Here is a 25642-nt window from a genome sequence, read left to right on the forward strand (position 1 = left end):
TTCATTCACTTTATAGCGCAGTGAAATTTGACGAGTATAAAGCGATCTTATTAATTATACTAGCTATAAAAAAGCAGGAAATTATATCTAGGAACGTTTTCCTTAGAAAGACCTTAAAGTTTCACATTTAGCAAAAAATTTGTGTAGACTCTAATATCATTATAATGTGGTTCAAAAACAGTTCCACTTAAGTCCAACATAACAAAAAAATGCAATTTATATGTACAAAAAATATAAATAAATTAACAAAACATGCTTGGTTAAACGCAAACGCATTTAACCACGCAATCCATACAGATAGAGACAATCTGAGATATATATAATATACATAAAAAATTAGTTCCTACGAAGCCACAGTCTTAAGTACAACATATCTGTACCTGAAAGGCATATCAGCAGCAATAAAAGTTATTAAGAAATCGGATATTTCTGTGACAAATGAAATTACGCGCAATTTGCGTCTGACTGTATGTGTGAATATTTCTAACATGGCAATCAACCTAAAATCATGCGTTACAGTTACAGATACATAGGTAATTAGTATATGAACTGTAAATATAAACACCATCGTCAAACGTTATGTAGTAAACCAGTATCAGAGTCCAATAGAGTGGCCAGGTCGTATGCAGCAACATCAGTAATGGAACAGGGAACCACCTAGCACTAATGTATGTACCCTTCTGTATGGTTTGTCAGAGGAAAGTTACCATATAATGTTATCTTATATGTTTCATTGATTTTTACACTATTTAAGTATTAACGTTTCACACCCCAAGGACCATCAGGATTAGTTACAGGTACGTGAGAATATCCGGCAAATTGCGGAAATTCTTCAACGCTAGCGGTGTTCGGAGCACTTTGTTGTTGCTGCTCCCAAGGTCCTCCTTTCACTACAAACCCGGAATTTCCAGAATTCCTTTCGTCGCGTTGAGGTGAACGTAAATTTTCGCGGTACTCATTTTCTATAACGTCTTGAATCTGAAATTTAATAAATATTATATAAAGAGAATCTTTTTTATTATAATTTATAAAAACTTGTATATACAGGATGGTTGGTAACTGGTGGTACAAACGGAAAGGGGGTGATTCTACGCGAAAAAAGAAGTCGAAAATATGGAATAAAAATTTGTCGTTTGAGGCTTTGTTTTCGAAAAAATCGACTTTGAATTTTCGTTCGGTACGCGTGCGATACGTTATAACGGATCTCGCTGTAGACCGTTGTCTCGATGGAAAAATTTAAAAAAAAAAATGAAAAAAAATTTTTATTCCATATTTTCGACTTCTTTTTCCGCGAAGAATCATCCCCTTTCCGCTTGTACCACCAGTTACCAACCACCCTGTATGTTTCGTAGTGAACTTACATATTCTTCTTCTAAATTCAATAAACGATCTTTTGCATCAGCTACATTTTCTTCCGTACCCACAATTGTTACAATATTGGGATCAGGATCGGTTTTCCTTGGAAATTTAATATCAACTTTAAACTCATCCATTATTTTACGAATATTCCTTCCTTTCGAACCGATTAAACGCGAATGCACAGCAGCATTTATATGCACTTCTTCTTTCGTCAAGTCATTCTAAATTATACGAAAAAAAGTAGTTTTCATTAATAATCATTATATACAAAAAGTGATATTTTAATAAAAAATATTAATTTAAAAGAAAATGATATTTTAGACAAATAATATACTTACTAATTCGTTAACAATTTTCATGATATCATCTCTTGCGGTGCAAGCATTTTTTTCATAACCAGTGATTGTAATGATATGTTCTTCTGGATCACCTTTACGTGGAAAATTAATTTGAACATCATGATCACTACGTATTTTATTAATCACGGCCCCTTTTCGTCCAATTATCTTTGGATGATATTCTGGATCAACTTCAATCTAAAATAAAATGCGTTGTTTTATTTTAAAATGTTTATTTATAAATATAAGCAAACGTACCTTTAATTCGAACGATTTCAAAGCTCTATCTTGACGTTCAGCTTCCAAAGCTTTACACTTATCGAGTATAGCTTGTTTTGCATTTTCAACACACGGTGGTGTTCCAGAAATCTAAATAGAATATAATATTAGTCTAATATTAAACAGTACATTGATGTTACACTTTGATATTAAACATTATATCGCATATACCTTAATATAATCAAGTTTTTCCTCCGCTGGAGATAACATGATATGAACATCATATGTATTCATTAGTTCCCGCACATCACGACCCTTTTGACCTATTATAGAGCGATGAAGATCAAACGGCACCTCCACCTAAAAATAATATTATAATTTATGCAACTTTTCGTCATTTGTCAAATTATTTGATATGTAAATTAATCGATAAAAGTACTAACTTCTATCGTAATTGGTACTAGATCAAGCAACGCTTGTTTAGCAGCAGCTACATTTTCTGGTTGCCCAGTAATGCGAATAACATCACACGCTGGAACAGTTTCGGGAACTTCACCATTCTCACCATTCATTTGTTCTGCTACACGCTGTTCATCTAAAATATGAATATTCCAATCAAAAACTTGTAACTCTAAACTGGTAACATTCCTGTAACTCTTTTAAAGGAAATTTTTTATACCAACCATATGTTTCCCGATCAGGGAATTTTATTTGTACATCATACTCAGATGTAATCATCTGCACTTTACGTCCCTTTGCTCCCATAACTGTACGATGATGTTTTTGAGGTATTATACATTCTTCTGTCACCATTGATTCCTAGGAAACAACACACATAATTTATGTATAAAATAATTACGAAATTAGAAGAAACAAGAAGACAAAACTTACCAATTCTTGTACAATTTCACGCATTCGTTGCTTCGCTGCTTCTATACATTCATGTGATCCTTTTAAAATTACTCGATCACTATCGACGCCAGCTCTCGGAAATGAAATTTGTACTCCTCCACATTCATCTGCAATACGATGTAATACACCTCCTCTCCGAGCAACAAAATGTCTATGATGCTTCGGATCAATGCGAATTTCACCTTCAGTAATATTATCCTATAAAACAGATGAAACATAAACAATAATTTGATCCAGATAATGAAGAATAATTTTAAGTTAAAGCGAATTTTAACATAATTAAAGATATTAAAGACTTACGATTTCGCTAATTGTAGCTTCTAGTTCAGCTTTAGCTTTTTCAACAGCCTCTTTCTTTCCCATAATTGTAATTATTTCCTTATCCTGATCTGCTTCCGTTGGAAATATTATACGTGCCCCTGTGGATTCTCTTATCTAGAATAAATAAAGCCTGATAAATTATAATTAATATATAATTATGTAATATAAGATATGCAATAAGTTAGCTCACAAACCTTTTTAATATTGGCACCATTCTTTCCAATAAGGAATTTATGATGTTGTACTTTGGCACGTACTTCAGCCGAATAACTGGACAATTGTTTTTCATTTGTAAGCTCAAGCAACTGTTGTTTTGCCTTCTCAACATCTTCTTTAGGCCCCCTAATAGTTACCTATAAAGAACACAGCTAGATTAATGTTTAGTGTTGATAATTTAAATTAAACTCTTTACCTTATCACTCCGACTCTCTGCTGTAGGAAATTTAATTGCAACACCACCACAATCTTCCATAATAGAGTGAATTAATTTTCCACCAGTACCAATAAGAGAATTGTAAAACTTTGGTGGGATTACTATCTCATCCATAATAATATTGGCCTAATGTAAAACATTTACTCAATGCAATCACACAATTAACAACTTAATATTTTTATAATATAACGATATAAACATTACCAATTCATTTTGTATTTTTTGAATCATTTCTTTAGCTTTTTCTACATTCTCTTTCTTGCCAGTGATGGTTATAACATCGCTTTTCTCACCTTCGGCAGGTAACTCGATTTTAGTTTGTGTTTCTTCTCTGATCTAAATTATAAATACGGACAATTATTTTATTTATAATTTATGTTTAAGATAATAATTACGCATGCATAATTAAGATAAGATATTTGAATACCAACTTTACGAATGTTGACTCCACCTTTTCCAATGACAAACTTATGGAACTGCTTGAAAATAGGTACCTCTAAGACATAATTATGTTCATTGAGTTCTTTTACTAATTTCATTAAATATTTATGGCACTTATCTACATCCTCTTTAGGCCCTCTAATTTTTACTATATCTCCTTTTTCACCTATAAATAAACAATTTGTTTAATTATTTCTTTTAAGTCTTTCTACATTTTCTTTTTTATAAGTATAATGTAATATTGTGGTCGAGGGGCCTAGGGGGTGTCGTGCAAATTATAAATAAGCGGTTGCTGAGCATGTGCGTGGTGGGGCTAAGACAAAAGACAAGGGGTTGCTAAGGGACGATAAACGAATTAACAGGAGTATGAGTTGAGAAGCCAGAGAGTGTGGGTTGCGTTGTTGAGATAGTGTTGTTAGCATTGTTGAGAGAGAGTTGAATCTGTGTTGACGAGAGTTGTTAATTAATTATCTAGTTGTCTTAATTATAATACGTTGTTACGATTAGTTCATGTTAAATAACCATTGTTTTCTGTTTAATTAACATCTGTTTAATCTATTTATTATTAATAAACTAATTATAATAGTTTACGATACTACAATAATATTACTACCCCTAAAATTATAACTTTTATATAAAATATACAGAACTTGAAAATAGGATTCCTTTTACTATAACTTTCTAATAACTTTTAAATTAGTGGTCTCATATTTAAAACAACGAAAATATGCTACAATAGAAAATGATAAATATGACCTACACTCTAAATATGCATACTGAGCTCTTATTGGCTAAATGCCAACAAGAGCCGAGGTCTTTCAAATGTTTGTACCTGGCATAAATCCGAGTTCTAGTTATTGCATACATATATCACGCTACATACCTGGACCAGGAATAGTGATCTGTACTTGATTGAACTTATCTCTAATTTCTTTAATATTATCTCCCTTATTTCCAATAATACTAGGATAATAACGATGATCTATTATTACATCTTTCTCTTTTTCATTCTCCAATTTTTTCACCATTTCTACTAACTCCTGTAACAAATCGGAAATATTATAACGCAAAAAATTTAAATTATGTGTTATTCATAGAATATAAAAGAAGTATTACAAACCGTTTGAGCTTTGAGCACACCAGCAAGATTTCCTTCAATACGAATTATGTTACTACCATCATTCTCAGAGATATTAATTACAACACCTGTTCCTTCTTTTACTCGGTTTACTATAAGAAATGTATTTAAAAAATAGAAAGAAATAACTAAAATTTTAATACAAAATATGTCACATAACAAATTTCAAAGAACTTACCATTACATCCATTCTTCCCAATAATATGTTTATAAAATCTAGGATCAACATTTAATTCTGTAAAAGTGAGCTTAGATATAAGATCACTAGCCATCACTTGAAGTTCATTTTGTGCTTTTTCTACTTCTTCAGGAGGACCTTCGATTTTGATTTTATCTTCTTTTCCAGTGAACTCTACATTCACTTTTGGCATTTCTTGCGTAATACGTTTAATATTAACTCCTTTCCTTCCTATTATATATTTATGAATCCAAACGGGTGCTTTTACCACAGCTGTACGAACACTATTCGCTTTTTCATATACTTTATTTAGTGCTATAACATTTGGTTAAGAAATGGATTAAAATAAAACAATATTATAATTATTTAAAGGATTATAATTACCTTGACCAAGCTTTTCCTGAGGTCCACGAAGAGTAATAGTTCCTGTAGGAGAATCTGGTGCAGGCATTTCTACACTCACACCAGTTACTTGCAGTATCTCTGCTATTGTACTACCACGTGGACCAATGACGTATTTGTGCTGAGATTTTGGAACTTCAACTGATACTATTGCACATCTCTTTTCCTAAATCAGAAATGCGGGTTTAATTCTGAAATACATATAGACCAATTTCTGCTTAATAATAATTTTTATCTAATCATTCATACCATATCTCTATAAATGGCTTCAATTTTTTGTTTTGCTGCTAAAACACCTTCTTTTTCACCAGCAATGGTGATTTCATCTTCTTGAACAGAAGCAGGGGGAATATTAATTCGAGCACCAGTGTCTGCCATCATGGCATTGAGATTCTCATTATGTGCACCATGTATAAATGGATGATATATTTTTGGCACAGATATTCTTTCAAATGCTTTTCTTGACTAATGAGAAAACCATTGTTATACAAAATAATATAACTATATTATTTTTTCACTACAATTTAAATATAATGTAATTAAAATATAGTACTCTTACCTGTTCATCTGAAATCACTCTAATTTCATGCTCAGCCTTTTCTATTCCTTCTTTAGTTCCTGTAATAGTTATTGTATCTGACTGGTCTTGCACAGATGGAACATTTATCTTTGTTGCAGTTGTCTTTTCTAGATCTTTTAGACGCTGCCCCTGTTTTCCAAGAATCCAACGATGATGATCCTTAGGAATGCTAATCTGTTTGCTTGCCTGCAGTAATCAAGTAAAAATTTCAAGTTTTTACAAATTGCTATTCTAATTCTAATATTACATTTATTTATAATATGTAACCTGCGTCTGAAATGTTGTTAAAATTCGACGCTTGGCTTCCAATACTTGATTTTGTTTACCAGTTATTAGGAATGTTAGAGACTGATCTTTTGATGTAGCTATTTCAATGATTGTATTTGTCTCTTTCATTATTGTTTTACACGTACGTATGGATTCACGTTCTCCAAATTTGTCACTATGATCAAATTTGCGTTCCTCTCCAGGTACACGAAACATCTAAACAACAAAATAGTAGCAATGAAATATACAACTATAAAGGAAGTATACATGTGTTACAACTAAATAATTTGTACCTGTGTAATAGTTATACGTCCAAGTTGTAAATTATTATTTATAGAGAAAATATTTAATTTTCCTGAACTTGAACTGGCTGACTCAGGAAGAACTGGGAATGTCTCATCATAGGTAGGTGGCTCATAGGCCGTTCCCTCTTCCATTACTGACTGCTGCTGCATGTTGGGGTTGTCCTGTTTCGTGCCAAGTCCTTACAGTAGCACTATAATCAATAATTATTAATATATTTCTTAGATTACACATAAAATAACAAGCAATTTATTGAATAATACTTTAATTTTTAAATCTGAAATACCTAAATTAAATTGCACTCAATTCAAAACAAAAGACAGGAAATCACTTAATCTAATTCATTATCAAATTTATTTACAATATTTGTTAACACTTTACATTTATATTACATGAAATCACATACAATGGATTGAGAATCATGGTTGTGTAAGTTAAGATTTTAAGAATTTGGATTCAGTAGTATATTTCAATTCTTAGAAATATAATAGTAATATAGCATGATTACTAAATGCAGAATTTTTCATGACTTACACCACTATGATCTTCAGCTCTCCATATATGTATGTATAATTTCATAACTTAAACTGATCATTTGATAACATTAAACAAATATATAAAGTATAAATATAAATGAAAAAGAAAATGACGGAAGGAGTATGAAAAAAATATAACATATATATTATTACAGGAATTACAGGACGTTGAAAAATTTCTTTGTAAAATTCCCGTTTAATATCGTCTTTTAACATAAATTCTTGCTTAATGATTTCGCGGCTGACAAATGTAGTAAGAATTGGCAGACAGCGATAGAAATTCGTGACGATTAATATATTAAACGGGAAATGGGAAAACGGATTTAAGTTAAATGCCAGCATGTCAATGACCACGGAGTAGTTGAGCTAGTGACCACCATATGGAATGAAGTATTCACTTGACACGTCACAAGATCGCTAACCTTTTCGAAATGAATACATGCACGTTGCATAGATCAAAAATAATGTTTGCGTATTTCTACATCGAAATAAGAAATAGGTAATCTAAGGCTGTCGTTATATTCAGATAGAGAAAGACAGGAAGAGGAAAGAGATGAAAATACATAGAGAGAAAATGAGAGAGAGAGAGACAGACAGAGACAGAGACAGAGTTTCGTATGGGCAGTCACGACATATCACGAAATACATAATACTTACTCTACCGTAATAAAGAAATCCGGCCAAGTAATAAACGTGTATTACGAAGCCAGTTTATTAGTGATTTGCCTGAAACATTTGAAAATTCACGGTTATTAGACACTAAGATGACCACTTAATCTAATTTAATTATCATTAGGCAAGTAATTGTCCACTACTCTCACGAAACGTACGTCTTTCCTTACCGGTAACGCAAAGTGAAATGCGATAAATAGGTACTAGCTGGCTTGCAGAAAGTTACTATAATGCAGAGATGTCAAGCAGCATTCTCATTGCAAACCTTAGAATACAAATAACGCTAGTAAAGTTGTATTCCACAAAAAAATGTTTACACTTTTACACCTCTTTTTACGTAAAAACTACGTATCGATACTTAAAATAAATGAAAGAATTTACTTGTTAGGAATTCTGAAGAATAAATACATTCGTGTTTTCATGCACAATGCCAAATGTTTAATTTTTATAATGATGAAGTAAAAACTTTTTGTTGTCTAATTATTGTATATGCAGTGAAATTAAAAATAAAAAAAATGAATAAGAATATATTGATAGGAAATATAATCACTAACAATGATTACATTTTAGTACATATATACATATATTTTTTGTACCAGCATTTTATATTTAAATTTTGTGAAAAAGATGTGAATATTCATAATTTTTATATTATTCTATAGCTATTATATTATATGTATATTCCTATACATATTACCTTTACGTAAAAAGGAAAAAAATGACACCATGTGGAGTCAATATTTAAATTTATTTCTCTCATATTTAACAAACTTACAAAATAAGCGATATATTAAAATATTTCATTAATTTTTTTCTGTATCATTCACAGACTATAATGTTGTAAAAAATTAGTGTACTATTTGCTATAAAATAGATTCGAAATGCGATCAATGAAGAAATATACGGTAAAGAAAATGAATAAGTAATTCGTTTAATTTTACTAGCAATGAACATTGTTATCGTTGATTAACTTTTATATTTCAAGCGTATCATTATGTAACATGATAGAATAAAGGTTGAACATAGGTCATTCCGCGAATATTATATATGCTTAAATATTTTTCCTAATAACGAACTTCAAGTGAGAAAAAGAAGGAAAAATATGCCTGAAAACATCAATCGCACGGGTCCATTCATAGGAGCAATTGACGAAGGGACGAGTAGCGCTAGATTCTTAGTAAGTAAACTTCATTTGTGTTTAAATTCAAACAATGAAAACAACTGACAGCCAACTGAGATTTCTGAATGGAATTTGAACTCATATAGACTGTGTTCATGCGGTTGTTTCTCCACAATATTTACTTTACGATATGTTATACTATTTTAAACTGAACGATAGTTTCCTATTTAACAATATTCCACATTAAGATTTTTATTTTAATTTTTGTTAGGTCCTTTTATGAATTTGTAAGTTAAAATTTATAAGCTGCTTTGATCGTTGTTTTATTAAATTTTTATTTATAATTATATAAAATTTGTTGTAGCTTTATTTTATGATAAGTAGTAGAGTATATGTAGAAAAATTATGTATAATACAGAAAGTATAGTGCAATGTATTTTTTTCTAGGTGTTTGATGTCTTACGTAGGAAAGTAATAGCATCACACCAAATTGAAATTAAACAAAAATATCCACAAGAAGGATGGGTGGAACAAGATCCAAAAGAGATCTTAAAAGCTGTTATAGAATGTATCAAAAAGACTATAGAAAAATTAAAAGATATCGGCATGAGCGCGTCAGATATTAAAGCAATTGGGATCACCAATCAACGAGAAACTACTTTAATGTGGGATAAAAATACAGGAGAACCATTACACAATGCAATAGGTAAAGTATGTGGTTTATTATTAAGATATTTTTGTATTCATAGCATATATATTTAAACATATATTATACACATGTAAGAGTATTAAAATAAAATTAATATTATTTTTTATAGTATGGCTAGATATTAGAACTACCACAACTTTAGAAGGTATATTAGACAGTGTACCTAATAAAACAAGAAACAAAAATTATTTGAAACCTATTTGTGGCCTTCCAATGTCACCATACTTTAGTGCTCTCAAAATACGTTGGCTTATTGATAATGTACCATCTGTTAAACATGCAGTTGATGAAGAAAGATGTGCTTTTGGAACAATTGATACATGGCTTATGTGGGTATGTCCATTTATTTATTTTTATTCATATATTATTACATAATATCACAATAATTGATTCACTCATAATTTATTTCTCGATGAAATAAATCGTATTTGTATCATATAGAATCTCACCAAAGGTCAGTTACATATAACTGATGTTTCAAATGCATCTCGCACAATGTTAATGAATATTGAATCATTAAAATGGGATCCTCTGTTATGTCAATTTTTTGGAATTCCACAACATATTCTGCCTGAAATACGATCTAGTGCTGAAGTATATGGAATAGTTTCTAATCCAGAAGTTCTTGCTGGTGTACCTATAGCAGGGGTAAATATTTAAAATAATATATCCAGCTATTAATTTTGTTTCAAATTTGATTGATTAAATTAACATACTTTACCTTTAAATGTAAGTGTGTAGGTGATCAACAAGGAGCACTTCTTGGTCAATTATGCTTAAGGCCTGGGCAAGCAAAGGCTACTTATGGAACTGGTTGTTTCTTACTTTACAATACTGGAAATGTTGTATGTATTTATTTCTGTCAATCAATATATTGTGTAATATACGTTTTACTGAAAACTAATTCATTTTATCATTTTAGAAAGTAGATTCGACTCAGGGTCTTATAACAACTATTGCATATAAGATGGGTAAAGAACCAGCAATTTATGCATTGGAAGGCTCAGTAGCTATAGGTGGGGCAGCTTTAACATGGTTACGTGATAATATACAACTATTCGCTAATATTACACAGTCTCAAGACATGGCAGAAAGTGTGAGAAATTCTGGAGACGTATATTTTGTACCTGCATTTTCTGGTTTATACGCACCATATTGGCAACAAGATGCACGAGGGTAAGTAAACCGTAATAATAATATTTCAGAAGATCGCTACTCCTATTTTTTGATATTGCTAATTACAAGATGCGTACATTTTCTAGAGTGATTTGCGGTATCACTGAAGATACGCAGCAATATCATATCGTCCGGGCAGCATTAGAAGCTGTCTGTTTTCAGACGAGAGATATTTTAGAAGCGATGATTAAAGATTCCGGAACGAAACTAACAACTTTACAAGTTGATGGTGGAATGACAGTAAATAATTTGCTTATGCAACTACAAGCTGATCTAACAGGAATAAAAGTTGGTATGTAACATTTTTCATTGATATCACCTTTACCTGCAATGAACATATATATTTCACTTATATTTTAATAATAACATTTTAATAATGTATATAGTGAGACCCAATATGGTAGAAACAACAGCATTAGGAGCAGCTATATTAGCTGGTATTGGAGTAGGTATTGTTGATATCAGCGATGTAGACGCGTCGCAAGTTACAACATTTTCACCAGAAATTGGAGATGATGGTAATAACTCTTTTGAATAAAAGGATAGAATGCAAAAGAGAATAAGTTAATAATAATTTCATATATTTATATTTCAGAAAGAGATTTAAGGTATTCTAAGTGGAAAATGGCTGTCGAAAGATCTATGAAATGGGATTGTTCTACCACTTTAATAAACAATTAAAATAAGATAGTATTACTGTAAATAATAAAAAGGATAATATAAAATTTAATGATATTTAAATCAAGGAGTACATAAAAAGTAAATACTATCTTGTTCGAATCAGGATACATGTATATAGATTTGATTAAATATTGCGGAATGTTTAAATCTAATATGCTACATCATTTAAATATGGACACAACAATCTGGAAGATAATAGAAATGGAGGGTCCAATATTAAAGTTATATATATCTTGTTCCAGATTCGAAATATATATATATATATATTATGTACGTAAAATAGTCAAAATTATACATAAGTTGTGTGTTCATCAATGAAGTATTATGTATATTTTGTTAATGAATATATTGATTGAATGTATTATTATTATTTGTTATTGAAAAAACTTTTCTTTTGTGAATAATTGTTATGTGTTTATATATTTTTAACCATATCTGTAACTCCTACAAATAAAGTGTATACTTATACAACTTATATATCTGCATAATTTAACTACTACAAATTGATTAGTGATAAATTAACATACTTGTAATTATATTGAGAAAATACATTTTAAGCGATTACGAAAAAACATATTGTTGAAATTTGAAATAATACATTTTGTAATAATCCTAAATGTAATAATAATATGTATATGTAATAATAATATATATGTAATAATCCTAATGATAATATTATATAAAATTTTATTTTTTAGAAATCTTTCCAAGAGTTCCATATTGAAGATTTTTTGTAGTTCCATATTGCCGTAATCCAGTGCCACGAGTTTTAAATATTCTTTTTTTCACTATCGAATTATTTTTATCCTATTTGTATAAAATAATATCTTAATTTTATTAATCAGATATAAAATATATGAAATTTCAAAGAAAACTTATCTGAAAATATTACTTCATTTTTTTTCTCCTGCTGTTTCTTTATTTTTATATTCGATTGCGTTATATTTTTATTTTGAGAGAAATTAGGATAGTTTTCTGTATATTCAACAATCTATAAAAATAGTATTATTTTTGCTTTATCTTGTATTATTAAAAAAAGTAATATTAAACAATAAATTTCACCTTTGTTGGAGAATTTAACTGGAATCGAAGTTTCCTATTTTGTGACAATACCTATAATTACATAAATTCAATATAAATTCATTTATACACAAAGTTAACATGTTATATGTATAACTTACAGTTTGTGATTCATTGTTAACTTCTATATCACTAAAGTTATATATATCTTGTTCCAGATCCGACATTTCGTTTTTATCTTTAGATATAGCTTTCGACCTATCTACATTTTCTTGGTCTTGAAATTGTTGCTCTTTCATTTCACGAACTTGACTTGTTTGCGTTTGGCTTTCTATTTCTTTAATTCTTGTTTCAATTACATTATCGTTAGATTCTACTAGTGGTTGCATTCTTGTTCCCAAGTTTTCCTGCAGTTTGTTACGATTTGCTATTGTACATTGATCAGAATTTGTTTGTCTATTTTGATTATCTTTGTTCATTTTGTTTAAAGTTTCATTTAATTTTAAAAAGGCACAATGTTGTGTAGTTACTGTTTTCGTCATTTCTGTTAATTTAACATCATATTTTTGTTTTAAGGATGTTATTTCTGCCTCGTGTTTCTCTTTTAATAAGTTATAAGCGTGCTCCAGTTCCTATATGCAAGAAATGAATTTGAGTGACTATTTGTAAATTTACAATTTTTAATTATTTCTTAAAATTATACCTGTATTTTTGAATGCTTCTCTAAAATCATTCGTTCTTTTTCTCTTTCTAAGAATTCAATTTTTCTATTCAATTCTACAATCTTATGTTCGTTATCGCGTTTCATAATATCAAAAGACTGCTCAAGATTTAAATTACGAACTTGTGTCTCCTTTAATTTGTTTTCTACATTTATGAAATCATTTTGCACGTTACGGTATTTATTGTCAATTATCTCAAGATCTTGAGCTAAACTAGATTCTAGTTCTTGTCTTGTATTTAAATTTTCCTGTAATTTCTCGACCTATTGCGAGGTGTAGAATGTATTTATTATATATAAAAGGATATTTAAAAGAAATCATAAGATCACTATACTTCTTCTGTTCTCCATTGCAATTGTTTTGATAGTTCTTCTTCTTTTCCGAATGACGTTTCATATTTTGAACTTAATTCTGTGTTGCGATAAAGCAAATCTCCGATTTTATTTCTGTCGCAAAACCAATAAAGTAACGGAGTTTAAAATATGTATTTAATTAATCTAAATTCACAAAACGCTTACTTGTATGTAGAGATCTCCTCCTGCAATTTTACAATTTTATCGTCTTTTTCAGCTAACGCGGTACTTAGGTCTTGTTTTTCTTCCGTAATCTTCTGTAATTGCACTTGCAGTTCTTGATTCATCGACGTGAGATTTTCTTGCTTCTGGAATCATAATCGTTTACAATATTTCACACGTTTATTACATCTATGATAACAATGGTGATAAAACAAGTAAAATATTTTCCTTCCTTCGGAGGAGACAAGATTGTACACGTCTTTCTACTCAAAATAGGAAAATTAAAGTAAAAAGGAAGAAAAATGTAGAGATCAAAAATATTATATTTCTGACCTTCATTAATTCTAATTTTTCTTCTGCATGAACATTGTGCAAATAATTTTTTTCTGAAGTCGATTTATCCTTCATATCTTCGAATTGTTTTTTCAATTCGGTCTCAGCAATCATCATTCCATGTATCCTAATAATGAATTAGACAAAAGTTGACCATTACTTATATAATAAGTCATTCATAAATTTTTCCTAAGTACCTTTTCTCTTGATCCTTTAGTTTGTTTTCAATTGTACTAACAATATTTCTCTGTGCATCATCTATACAAAAACATATTAACCAAAATTAAAACAAATATATTTAAACAAAGTTTCTAGTGAAATTTACGTATCTATGTACCTTTCAATTTCATAGTACTTAATTCCTGTTGTAGCTTCTTCACCGTTGACTGTTGTGTAATAATGACGTCGTTATATAACTTTGATAAATTATCCTTGTGCTGTTGAAACCCCTTCAGGCTCTCCGATATTTCATCATAATAATTAGTAATTGATTCCCAATCGCTGTTCAATCTAGACATTAATACTTCTATAGCAATCATTCTTTAACTGCAAGGAATGTATAAATAATCTATGACAAATATGTTACTGTTGCAAAATGTCCTCTTTAGCTCGCAGCTCGGCCTCATGAGATGCAGAAAGTGAAGATATAGTTTCTTCAGCACTCTGCAGCTTCTTCTGCAACTTCTGAATCTTCCGTTCTTCAATTCCATACATTCGCCTCATTTCTTCCGTGATGGAATTTTCTTGTGTCTGTTTATTTAACATTTGTTCAATAATCAAACTTTATTCAATACTTTTCAATAATGACTTTTTAGTAGAATAAAAGACAATAGAACAATTTTGAAAGTAATATCGCTCGTTTAATAAGTCTCCATTATTTTATAATATTTTTAGATTATAAACTTGTTTTCTTTTTGAATTTTGCATGTTGTTCCGTTGTCTTTAAATGCTTGATATAGAATGCATGAATAAAGAATGGACGATAGAACAAAAATTATAATCACTACTGTTTGGGGCAATGCTGTTCGAACACCCGTAAGTTTGTACCACTGTCCTATTAAGGTATTGACGAATTTTCCGCTTGGAGATGTTTTCTGAATCTTTTCGAGGCTCTCCTTATGAGGTGACGGAATCTTTCGCTTTGTGCATTCTAAGTGCAATTTCACGTCTTTTCTAAAAGACCCTACGGTAAAACATTTCATACATTTAGTATTTAGCTAAGATGATTTATATTACTTTTATATAATATTATGAATAGATCACGGATAATCGTGCAAATTTATATTTTTATAAATTACGCTAAACGAATAGAGCTTAAACAAAGACTTGGTTTATCTATTAAAAATTACAACGAGTACTCTACTTTGGACATTTTACATATATCATGTATTCTGTATATCTTCGTACTTTTATATTTCGTATAAATGCATGAAAGTCTAACTATAAATTTATTATAATGAATATATTATACCGCTACTTTGAGGAGTTTTCGGATGTCTATTCGGGCTATTTTGAGGAGTAGAATGAATCCTACGTTTAACTTCCGACAGTATATCTTTCCTTTCAGATCCTACAAAACAATTACAACTTTACTTATTGTTCACAAGTGGAAATGTAGGTAGCTAAAGCTTACCAGCATCTCGTGGCGTTCTCTGTAATTTTTTTGGAGTTATGTTGCAAGATGCGAATTCAAATTTGCGATTATCTTCCTCTTGCTGCATCTTTTGCATTTATTGCGATCGTCACTGAATTAGAACGTAAACAAAAATTAATTGACAATGTGACAAACTTTACGTATTAACAATAGAATTCCTGTAATAATGATATTATATAAATATCATTAAATCAAAATAATTATATTATATAAAATTGTTTATATGGAGATAAATATTTCTATCAATAAAATTATTTTTCCGCACAGATTATTATTTGATTGTAAAAGATATGACAAATTTTTTCTAAAAATAGATATGAAATAACAAACGGTAGTAGAAACGGCCCTATAAGTAGGCTGATTAATTTCGGACTTTACTACGTAAGTAAGTACAAGCACTATCGATATCCTGTGCATTAAACTTTAATCGATATTACATGAAATACTAACATCTTTTAATAACAATAAAGTAAAGCATTATATGTATACATGTAATTTGATCGTGTTTTCTAGAGGAAGAAAAATTATTTAGGAACACACTTTTTAAAAATAATCTTTTCTTTATTTGTAGAGTTTAAATAGTAAACGTTGTAAATGCAAAAATTATTTTAATTTTTAGGTCTATGACGAAATATGTACTATTATATTCGCAAAAAAAATGTTAATTTTTATGTAATTGAACAATACAAAAATTAACATCCGTAATTTTATTAATTAATCTTATACATTTTTATCATTTATATTTTCTTCTAAATGCATAAAGTTAATAAACTCTGAAAATACACGAAATTCAAGTAATAAACTATTTAAATATCAAAGCTAACAAATATGCATATACTGTTTCCTTATTCTTCATTCATACCTCTTATATCATTTATTTCAACATCTCAATAGTAAGTAAAAGTTCCCCGTCTTTCTATTTTTATATTCATTATAATCCTGTTCAATTAGTTACTGAATGCACGTGTTACAGTCGGTAGATATATCAATAAAAATTTTATGATATATGAGATTAATCATCGACCATTCAAATGGCTAACCATGCGTTAAATCGAATGCGCATCTTTATGGTCCATGTAACAATAGCCTCTTAATAATCGACCACGTGTCAGGACTAAACCTTGTCAGTTAACAAGGGAGAGTCTATGCTAGGAGTTCTTTAATAATGTATATCTAATATTGTAGTATTAGTGATTAATGTATTAGATAACAATAATTTTTCAACAATTTCTTGAAATTGGTTTTTTAAAATGAGTCTCTGATGTTGGCTATATGTAAAATGAATAGATATGTCAAAAGAAGGAAGATACTTGCGACTCCCTAGATTATTTAGAATATTTCCTAGAAATGTTATTTCCCTCTCTTACTATTAGTCAATAAATCATTCCTGTATATATATATTTTTCATATCGTTTATTTTGACTAAATAATCTCTTCCTTGCTAAGTGATCACATTTGAAGTATAAGGAGAAAAATGAGGAATGTCCATTTTTCGTGATTTTCCATTTTATAAGACATTTTTGTTTGTGAGAACTGGGACTGTAGAACTATCACATCATCAATGATTATAATGTTCAAAATATCTCTACAACATAGCTCATTAAAGATTTAATACATTTGTTAAAAAGAGGTAATATGCATTCTTTAGCGGAACAAAACATAGATAAAAATAAATATTAATCTTTCACTAATCTTTTTTTTCATTCGTTAAATTTTGTTCTTTTATATTACAATTAATAAAATATTACAATTCAATTTTTTCAATAAAGATATTTTGCGATATTTCTTGTTTTCTCCTTTACTTCCCTTACTCTTCGTTTCATCCTAACCTGTGGCCAATGACCAGGGCAGTATTATAACTCATATACGATACCTATCATTTAAAACATTCTTACTTATATCATACATATCATACATATCATTATACCAACAGATAAAGCTAAATTTCAAAACAAGTCCAATATATTATAAAATAACTGTTTTATAAATATACATAGCAGAAAAATATGGAGAACTAAAATATTGACTACTTACTCGTTCATACATATCATTACATCAATAGATAAAGTTAAATTTCAAGACATTTCTGATATATTATAAAATAATTTCTCATAAACGTAACAGAAAAATGTTTGAGGCTAAAATATTGAAAAAGAAATGTATGACAGCGGAGTGTTTGCTGAAACATATTGGCGCGGTAAATCAATGGCGCAGCTCCACAGCGCATGTGAGATTTCACGGAGTCTGAGGTACTGCTGATTGGAAGGGGCTAAATATCTCTCCCTTCTCACGGGGATGCTCGCGAAAGGAAGTCAAGCCAGTATACGTGCCGCGGCAGCCTAATATACAGCGGAGCGGTGACAGGTGAGTCAGGGCACTTTTTGTCAAGCAAAAAAATCATAACGTCGAGATGAAGGAGCACGAGACAACGGGTGCTTGTCAGAAGAAACCGACGAAACTGCGTAACCTCATCTACAAAACCGAGGCTTTTGACTCCCTGCATGCTGGAAATGCGGAGGTACATATAACGAAAGAAACACTTTACAAGCATAAATAATTTTTATTTCTGTTTTCTCCCTTTCATTCCCTTCTGCTTCTTTAATTTTTTATTTGCGTGTTTTGTAGGTTACTTTCTTTTATGTATCTATCTTGGGGAATTTTTTATTTGGAAATTTCGGGCTGTATTTGACGTTGGAAATTGCACGGTAGCGAATAGTGTGAGAGTTCAAATGAGATTGCGAGTGTGGGCGAATTTGTAACAGAGCGAGTCAATACTATCGAAAAACGAGAGTTTGGTGGTCCACTAGTTGCGCGGAAATATGTATACTTACATTCGTTCATAAGTACTAGAACACTTACAGGAGAATAAGGAAAACTCTGACAGACCATTAGAAATCTATTAATTCTCGTTTAGAACTTCGTTAGACTGTAACGAATTCATACTTTTTTGACTTCAAGTTTCATATAATAAATTTAAATGGTATCTTTATTTATATTCATAATATGTCTTAGTTACTGTTTTAGTTACTATTTAGATGTTCATATTACTAGGTTTTTGATTATATTATAATTATATTAATAACAGTTATATGTGATATTATAGACATATATGTATATTTAGAATTATTATTATAATTAATATTGTATACATATATAGTTGGAGATAATTTCATAAGTTATTTTTTTAGCTATTGAATTCATCAAAATTCTTTCTATGTGTTTTAGACCATTAATTATATAGATGGCAAAAATAAAATTTTTACGAATAGTTTTCTTCTACAATCTCTCTATAATTTTCTCTCTATAATCTTTTTATGTGTTTTAGATAATAATGTTATTCTATACAAATACAAAATTCTGACCGATTAATTATTTCTTTAACAATCTAGATTAATTATTACAGTGTACAAAATTAGCAAATGTCCTAATATTTATGAACCGAAGTATATGTAATGTAATTATGCTACTCAAAACAGTCGGGAGATTGAGTTTTGAAATAATTGAAATAAATGAAACATAATATTTTTCTCGGGGATCCAATTTATATGAAACTGGTAAATAACTGATTAGAAATTAAACTGATTTGAATATACAATGCGATTAGTGTAATAATAATAATAATCTGATTTAAACGTGAAGCTGTTATTTTAATTAATAATACTCTTTTTTTACTACTTATAACGACCTAAGTAAACGATTAAAAAAATTTCTAATTTTTGGAAAAAATTGTATACTTGCTTAATTTTGTTACTTTCTTCAGAAAACATTGTGCTCTGGTCAAGTGTGTCTCGGTAGCATTATGCAACTACCGATTCATGGAACAGAAGCCCGTTCGAGAGAAGAGACCCTTGTGCATGCGAAAGATTTTCTCGAACAATATTTTTCTTCCATCAGAAGGTACAATGCATTCAAAACATGTTTTATATTTCTATGATATTTTATAGCATATTTTATACAATGATATTTATAATATTCAAGTTGTTAAGTAATATTTTTCCTTTAAAAAATAGATTAAACAGCGAAGCACATCGTATTCGTTGGGAAAGCGTGCAAAAGGAAGTTATGGCTACTAGCACTTATCAATTAACTGAAACTGAATTAGTTTTCGGAGCGAAACTAGCGTGGCGTAATGCCACAAGATGCATCGGTCGTATTCAATGGTCTAAATTGCAAGTACGTGACAATATGTGTCAATATGTCCTAATCAATCAAAACTTATATTTGAAGAATTAAAGATATAGTCAGTATAAGTTTAGGAAGCTTCTTCTATCAAGTTCAAGATCGTTTCTACTAATACAAAGCTGAATATATAATAATTAACGATATAGAACCTGAGAGTAAATAGATAATTACAACTAGATATCGGATTTTTACGTATTTATGGAAAATTTAAAGGTACAAAAATATACAGAATACGCATAATTTATAAAGTTAAAAATAAGTAAAAATATATCAAAATGCGTAAACTATTCAAAATATTTGAATAGTTATAGTATTTAATGAATTAAATAGTCGTCTATTCAGAACCCGTTTTTCAATTATATCCATAAAAATGTGAATTTGCATCTTCTCTACATTATCCAATTTGTTTCAATTCACGGATAAAATTAATAACAGAATAGAATGATATTCCATGAATTCTCATATATATGTAGATATTCATTTATTATAGGTGTTTGATTGTCGTTACGTTACGACTACCAGCGGCATGTTTGAAGCTTTATGCAATCACATTAAGTACAGTACGAACAAAGGAAACATTAGGTATTTCAATTGAAGAAATTTTCCATGGAATGCGTACTATTTATTTTTTATTATTTTTAGGTCTGCAATAACTATATTTCCGCAACGTACAGATGGAAAACACGATTATAGAGTGTGGAATCAACAATTAATAAGTTATGCGGGATATAAAAATCCAGACGGTACCATAATTGGTGATCCTGCAAACGTTGAGTTCACCGAAGTAAGCTGATTAATTCCAATTGTCTTTTCCATTTCTAATTTAAAGCTATCAGTCAACTTACTGTTTTTTACAGCTATGCATGAAACTAGGTTGGAGAAGTGCACGCACTCGTTTCGACATATTGCCGTTGGTATTGTCAGCAAACGGCCATGATCCTGATTATTTCGATATTCCAAGCGAACTTGTTCTTGAAGTACCTCTTAGTCATCCAACGTAAGTATTTTTGTTCGTTATTAATGTATTTTTGTAAAATTTATTAATGTCAAATAATTTTTACTTGTTCTATTCTAGATACGATTGGTTTGAGAAATTAGAATTAAAATGGTTCGCGGTTCCTGCCGTATCTGGAATGGTATTCGATTGCGGAGGTTTGGAGTTTACAGCCGCACCATTCAATGGATGGTACATGAGCACTGAAATTGGGTCGAGGGATTTATGCGATGTTCAACGATATAATTTACTAGAAGTAAATATTTTACGGAATTTTAATATTCATTCTTCTAGAGAAACGTGCTAAAATAAATTTTATTTTTAGACAATTGCAACTCATATGGGATTAGATACAAGAACATCCACATCATTATGGAAAGACAAAGCCATGATAGAAGCTAATGTTGCTGTTTTGTATAGTTTTCAAGTATGTATATATAAATTATAGATAATAATATTCAACATTTTTTATAAAAATTAATAATAAATCTTTTAGATGAAAAATGTGACAATCGTGGATCACCATACCGCTTCGGAATCTTTCATGAAACATTACGAAAATGAAATGCGATTAAGAAATGGATGTCCAGCCGATTGGCTCTGGATCGTACCACCGATATCAGGATCAGCTACACCTGTGTTTCATCAGGAGATGGCCCTGTATTATTTGAAGCCATCGTATGATGCTCAGGTTTTTATTGGATAAGTTATTTAGCACATCTCTATTTTATATTTATTATATTTCTTTACTGTAAAATAATAGGAACCTGCTTGGAAGACACATGTTTGGAAAAAGGGTCGCGATAAAAAATCAACATCTAAAAAGCCAAGGCGAAAGTTTCATTTTAAGCAAATTGCAAGAGCAGTAAAATTTACGTCTAAGTTATTTGGAAGAGCTTTATCTCGAAGAATAAAAGCTACAGTATTATTTGCTACGGAAACTGGCACCTCACAGATGTACGCTGAGAAACTTAGCGAATTATTAGGACATGCTTTTCACTCCCAGGTATTCATTATTTAATTAAATATCACAAAACTTTCAGTTTCAGTAAGTTCATTTTAAAAAAATAGCGCCTGAAAAATACTTGAAGCTATCAATTTTAGGTACTCTGTATGTCGGATTATGATATCAGTAATATAGAACACGAAGCTTTATTACTGGTTATAACATCCACCTTTGGGAACGGTGATCCCCCAGAAAATGGCGAAGTAAATTTATATCTTTTGTATAAAAAAATTGAAACAAATTATGGTTTCATATATATTTTATCTTCTAGGCTTTCGCACAAAATTTGTACGCAATGAAAATGAATGAAACGTACATTAATAGTGGCAATAAGATAAGGTATTTATACATTTAAAATAATAAAATGATGAAATTCTTAAATTGAATCCCAATGATTTATACCATAATTTCAGCCTAGCGACCTCAAAATCGTTCATTAAAGCAAATAGTCAGACAGAAGTAAGCAATTCAAAGAAACTAGATAGACTGGATTCACTTCGTGGTTCTACCACAGATTCTCAAACGGAAGACACTTTTGGTCCTTTGAGCAATGTCAGGTATAGATATTTATTTAAAATTAACTTATAAATGTGAAACGAAGCTTATATTCCCTTTTATAGATTTGCTGTTTTCGCATTGGGATCATCAGCATATCCAAACTTTTGCGCATTTGGTCGCTATGTGGATAACTTGTTAGGCGAATTAGGCGGAGAACGACTGTTGAAATTGGCACAAGGAGATGAAATGTGTGGACAGGAACAAACGTTTCGGAAATGGGCAGCCGATACTTTCGCTGTTTGTATCTTATTACTATAATCTTTTATATATTATTATGCAGTAATTTTTAAGCATTTCTCATAACAATTCCAGGTTGCGTGTGAAACTTTCTGCTTAGATGACGATGATACTTTACTTGAAGTTGCTTTATCTTTAGGCTCAGAAGCTTTGTCGGCAGCTACTGTTCGGTTTGTAGAAGCTGAACCACAACTAATTGGGAAAGGTATGTTATCTGTAACTGTTTATAAATTATAAATTTTATAATTGTAATATTTCAGCTTTAAGTAAATGTCACAATAGAAACGTGACTACTTGTAATATGTTCCGAAAAACAAATTTAAGCGGTGATTCATCGAGGTAATGATATATTTTAAATAATAATTTTATAATTATACAATGAACTTTGACTTTACGATCTTGTATAGTGGAACTACATTACTTCTGGAACTCGATGATATAGCAGGTATGGAAATACAATATAAGCCTGGTGATCATTTGGGAGTTTTCGCATGTAATAGATCAGAATTGGTAGAAGCAATTTTGGAACGAGTACAAACTCCCTTTGATCCAAATACACCGATTGAATTGCAAATACAGAAGCAATCCCACACACCGAATGGTTAGCATTAACATTATTGAAAATATTAAGTCTCGTTATTGTTCAGTAGCAATAAATTTCTTTTTCTTTGTTACATAGGAATCGTGAAAACGTGGATGGCACATGATAGGTATCTTCCTAATTCCTTGAGAATATTACTGAAAAGATTTTTAGATATCACGATACCACCAACACCAAACCTTCTTAGATACTTTGCGTCGATTGCTACAAATCCAAAAGAACAAGCTCAACTCAACCTTTTAGCTTCTGTAAATATTATATTAATCTTCAATTTGAAAAAATTTAATTACCAAAAGCATGAAAAAATCTGAAAAATCTTTTCTTCTTTTTAAATATAGGATCCAGCAGCATATGAGGATTGGAGACATTGGAAGTTCCCCAATTTAGTAGAAGTATTAGATGAATTTCCATCCGTGAAACCTTTTGCGCCCTTATTATTACTCCATTTAACTCCTTTACAACCGAGATTTTATAGTATTTCTTCTTCTCCGGATGTACATCAAGGACAAATACATCTTACCGTCGCTGTTGTACAATATAAAACACAAGGTATCTAATTTTACATACAATCCCTGAATTATCTAGAGACCTTATTTTGCTTAAAAATATAATTATTTGTAAAAAATTAGGCGGTTCTGGGCCAGTTCATTATGGAGTTTGTTCTAATTATCTACGTGAAATATCAGATGGAGAACCTTTATATGTATTTGTACGTAGGTAAGTTCGTATTTGTAAAAGCAATTTTTATTAATATAATTTTAGCAGATGTAGTAAAATATGATATATTTCTTTTTACATTTAGTGCACCTAACTTTTATATGCCAATCGAACCAAAAGCGCCAATGATACTAGTTGGTCCGGGAACTGGAATTGCTCCCTTCCGTGGTTTCTGGCATCATCGCCTTGCACAAATGAAATATCAACCAGGTATCATAGTTTATGATATATTATAATATTCTTAAAATAAATACGGAATAAAAAATTTGTAGATCTTGAGTACGGAAATGTCTGGTTATTTTTTGGTTGTCGTCAAAGAAGCTTAGATCTGTACAGACAAGAAAAGGAAGAAATGGTAAAGGTTGGCGTTTTAGATAAGGTTTTCTTAGCTCTTTCGCGAGAACCTGGATTGAAAAAGGTTGCAATTTAAAATATTTTTTAAACAATTTGTAACATTACTTTGTAGTATTTGAAATATTATAGTTATATTAATTTTAACAGACATACGTACAAGATTTAATTCAAGCAGAAGCTTCACAAATTTATGATATGTTGGTGTACGAAGGAGGTCATTTTTATGTTTGCGGCGATTGTACAATGGCAGAAGATGTTTATCAAACTTTGAAACATATTATACAGACTCATGGTGAAATGACTGATAAACAGGTCGAGGCGTATATGTTATCATTACGCGTAAGCCATATCACAATTTTATGTCTAAATATTCAATTTCAATTACTTATATAATTGTTTTTTAGGATGAAAATCGTTATCACGAAGACATATTTGGTATTACTTTAAGAACAGCAGAAGTACATAATCGATCGAGGGAAACAGCAAGAAATAGAATGGCTGCAGAGCCTTAAATCTTATTGTGATGTACATGTAACCTTGAAAGATTTTCAACAATTTTGTAGATAGTTTTCAATTATGCATATCATGCATTCTTATGCAAAAACTAAATGGAAAAATATTGAGATGTCCTTATTCTCTAATATGTCGTACCGTTACATAATTTACTATAGTTTTATGATAATTATAAATATTATAATGTACAAGTTTCTAGTATTATATGCGTGTATATTTTTGATGGTACTACTTAACTACTTATATTTGAATTAAATAATAGCAAGATTAGTATATCTTTGTTTTTTAGTAAAAAGAGTAAAAATACATATCTAAATAACATCTTGCTCATTGTGAAATTAATCAATGTTTCAACAAATTCATATTAGCAATAATGCGTTATTAGAAAGATATAAAACGTGCAATATAAAGTACTGAATATATTCTATTGCATTTATTTAATGAGTTTCAA

The 25642-nt window shown here is 30.0% G+C and overlaps 4 protein-coding genes across 5 annotated transcripts; 2 read left to right on the forward strand and 2 right to left on the reverse strand.

Annotated features, from left to right (window-relative positions):
• Positions 1-139: 139 nt before the first annotated feature.
• Positions 140-8358, reverse strand: LOC117239631 (vigilin). 2 transcript variants are annotated; one of them, XM_033505354.1, is made up of 23 exons: positions 8258-8358; positions 8085-8153; positions 6882-7084; positions 6589-6804; positions 6301-6507; positions 5991-6206; positions 5724-5907; positions 5340-5654; positions 5144-5253; positions 4907-5063; positions 4014-4189; positions 3787-3918; positions 3562-3708; positions 3344-3502; positions 3129-3263; positions 2808-3026; positions 2600-2735; positions 2360-2511; positions 2148-2276; positions 1956-2066; positions 1698-1895; positions 1362-1580; positions 140-978 (listed from the first exon to the last, which is right to left on the reverse strand). In XM_033505354.1, exons 3-23 carry the CDS (start codon positions 7041-7043, stop codon positions 757-759), a joined length of 3702 nt encoding a protein of 1233 aa, XP_033361245.1. In that variant the 5' UTR covers positions 7044-7084; positions 8085-8153; positions 8258-8358; the 3' UTR covers positions 140-756. The 2 variants fall into 2 exon arrangements, with proteins under 2 accessions (XP_033361245.1, XP_033361246.1); XM_033505355.1 differs by having other exon boundaries at positions 8270-8288.
• Positions 8359-8939: 581 nt separating this feature from the next.
• LOC117239634 (glycerol kinase) lies at positions 8940-12021 on the forward strand. The gene is made up of 9 exons (XM_033505358.1): positions 8940-9276; positions 9667-9925; positions 10038-10261; positions 10370-10576; positions 10663-10773; positions 10851-11104; positions 11191-11396; positions 11491-11622; positions 11700-12021. The coding sequence occupies exons 1-9, from the start codon at positions 9202-9204 to the stop codon at positions 11783-11785; spliced, it is 1554 nt and encodes a 517-aa protein (XP_033361249.1). The 5' UTR covers positions 8940-9201; the 3' UTR covers positions 11786-12021.
• A 250-nt stretch (positions 12022-12271) lies between these two features.
• Positions 12272-16208, reverse strand: LOC117239633 (synaptonemal complex protein 1-like). Its single transcript, XM_033505357.1, has 14 exons — positions 16009-16208; positions 15847-15945; positions 15380-15558; positions 14962-15125; positions 14713-14885; positions 14573-14633; positions 14376-14502; positions 14046-14188; positions 13862-13973; positions 13509-13790; positions 12967-13437; positions 12848-12898; positions 12678-12776; positions 12272-12592 (listed from the first exon to the last, which is right to left on the reverse strand). Exons 1-14 carry the CDS (start codon positions 16103-16105, stop codon positions 12473-12475), a joined length of 2178 nt encoding a protein of 725 aa, XP_033361248.1. The 5' UTR covers positions 16106-16208; the 3' UTR covers positions 12272-12472.
• A 2095-nt stretch (positions 16209-18303) lies between these two features.
• Positions 18304-25625, forward strand: LOC117239566 (nitric oxide synthase, salivary gland). Its single transcript, XM_033505249.1, has 24 exons — positions 18304-18547; positions 19790-19926; positions 20040-20202; positions 20702-20793; positions 20854-20995; positions 21069-21208; positions 21287-21461; positions 21531-21632; positions 21702-21896; positions 21969-22211; positions 22310-22414; positions 22483-22550; positions 22625-22768; positions 22832-23006; positions 23082-23211; positions 23267-23345; positions 23414-23607; positions 23686-23855; positions 23946-24156; positions 24237-24324; positions 24410-24534; positions 24597-24742; positions 24826-25017; positions 25083-25625. Exons 1-24 carry the CDS (start codon positions 18440-18442, stop codon positions 25188-25190), a joined length of 3432 nt encoding a protein of 1143 aa, XP_033361140.1. The 5' UTR covers positions 18304-18439; the 3' UTR covers positions 25191-25625.
• The last annotated feature ends 17 nt before the right edge of the window (positions 25626-25642 follow it).

The sequence above is a fragment of the Bombus vosnesenskii genome, unplaced genomic scaffold (genome assembly GCF_011952255.1).
Source record: "Bombus vosnesenskii isolate JDL3184/JDL3185 unplaced genomic scaffold, Bvos_JDL3184-5_v1.1 scf7180000014105, whole genome shotgun sequence".
NCBI lineage: Eukaryota > Metazoa > Arthropoda > Insecta > Hymenoptera > Apidae > Bombus > Bombus vosnesenskii.

Excerpts from the sequence above, each read along its gene's own strand:
- LOC117239631 (XM_033505354.1), bottom strand. The coding sequence starts at position 7,043 with ATGCAGCAGCAGTCAGTAATGGAAGAGGGAACGGCCTATGAGCCACCT. Across the intron at positions 3,709-3,786 it reads AAAAAATACAAAATGAATTG|GCCAATATTATTATGGATGA; the intron begins GTAATGTTTATA and ends GTTTTACATTAG. Across the intron at positions 3,027-3,128 it reads AAGCTACAATTAGCGAAATC|GATAATATTACTGAAGGTGA; the intron begins GTAAGTCTTTAA and ends TCTGTTTTATAG.
- LOC117239634 (XM_033505358.1), top strand. The coding sequence starts at position 9,202 with ATGCCTGAAAACATCAATCGCACGGGTCCATTCATAGGAGCAATTGAC. Across the intron at positions 9,277-9,666 it reads CGAGTAGCGCTAGATTCTTA|GTGTTTGATGTCTTACGTAG; the intron begins GTAAGTAAACTT and ends ATTTTTTTCTAG. Across the intron at positions 10,774-10,850 it reads TTTACAATACTGGAAATGTT|AAAGTAGATTCGACTCAGGG; the intron begins GTATGTATTTAT and ends TTATCATTTTAG.
- LOC117239633 (XM_033505357.1), bottom strand. The coding sequence starts at position 16,105 with ATGCAAAAGATGCAGCAAGAGGAAGATAATCGCAAATTTGAATTCGCA. Across the intron at positions 13,974-14,045 it reads GAGGAGATCTCTACATACAA|AAATAAAATCGGAGATTTGC; the intron begins GTAAGCGTTTTG and ends GTTTTGCGACAG. Across the intron at positions 12,777-12,847 it reads AGTTAAATTCTCCAACAAAG|ATTGTTGAATATACAGAAAA; the intron begins GTGAAATTTATT and ends CTATTTTTATAG.
- LOC117239566 (XM_033505249.1), top strand. The coding sequence starts at position 18,440 with ATGAAGGAGCACGAGACAACGGGTGCTTGTCAGAAGAAACCGACGAAA. Across the intron at positions 19,927-20,039 it reads TATTTTTCTTCCATCAGAAG|ATTAAACAGCGAAGCACATC; the intron begins GTACAATGCATT and ends TTTAAAAAATAG. Across the intron at positions 24,535-24,596 it reads ACAAATGAAATATCAACCAG|ATCTTGAGTACGGAAATGTC; the intron begins GTATCATAGTTT and ends AAAAATTTGTAG.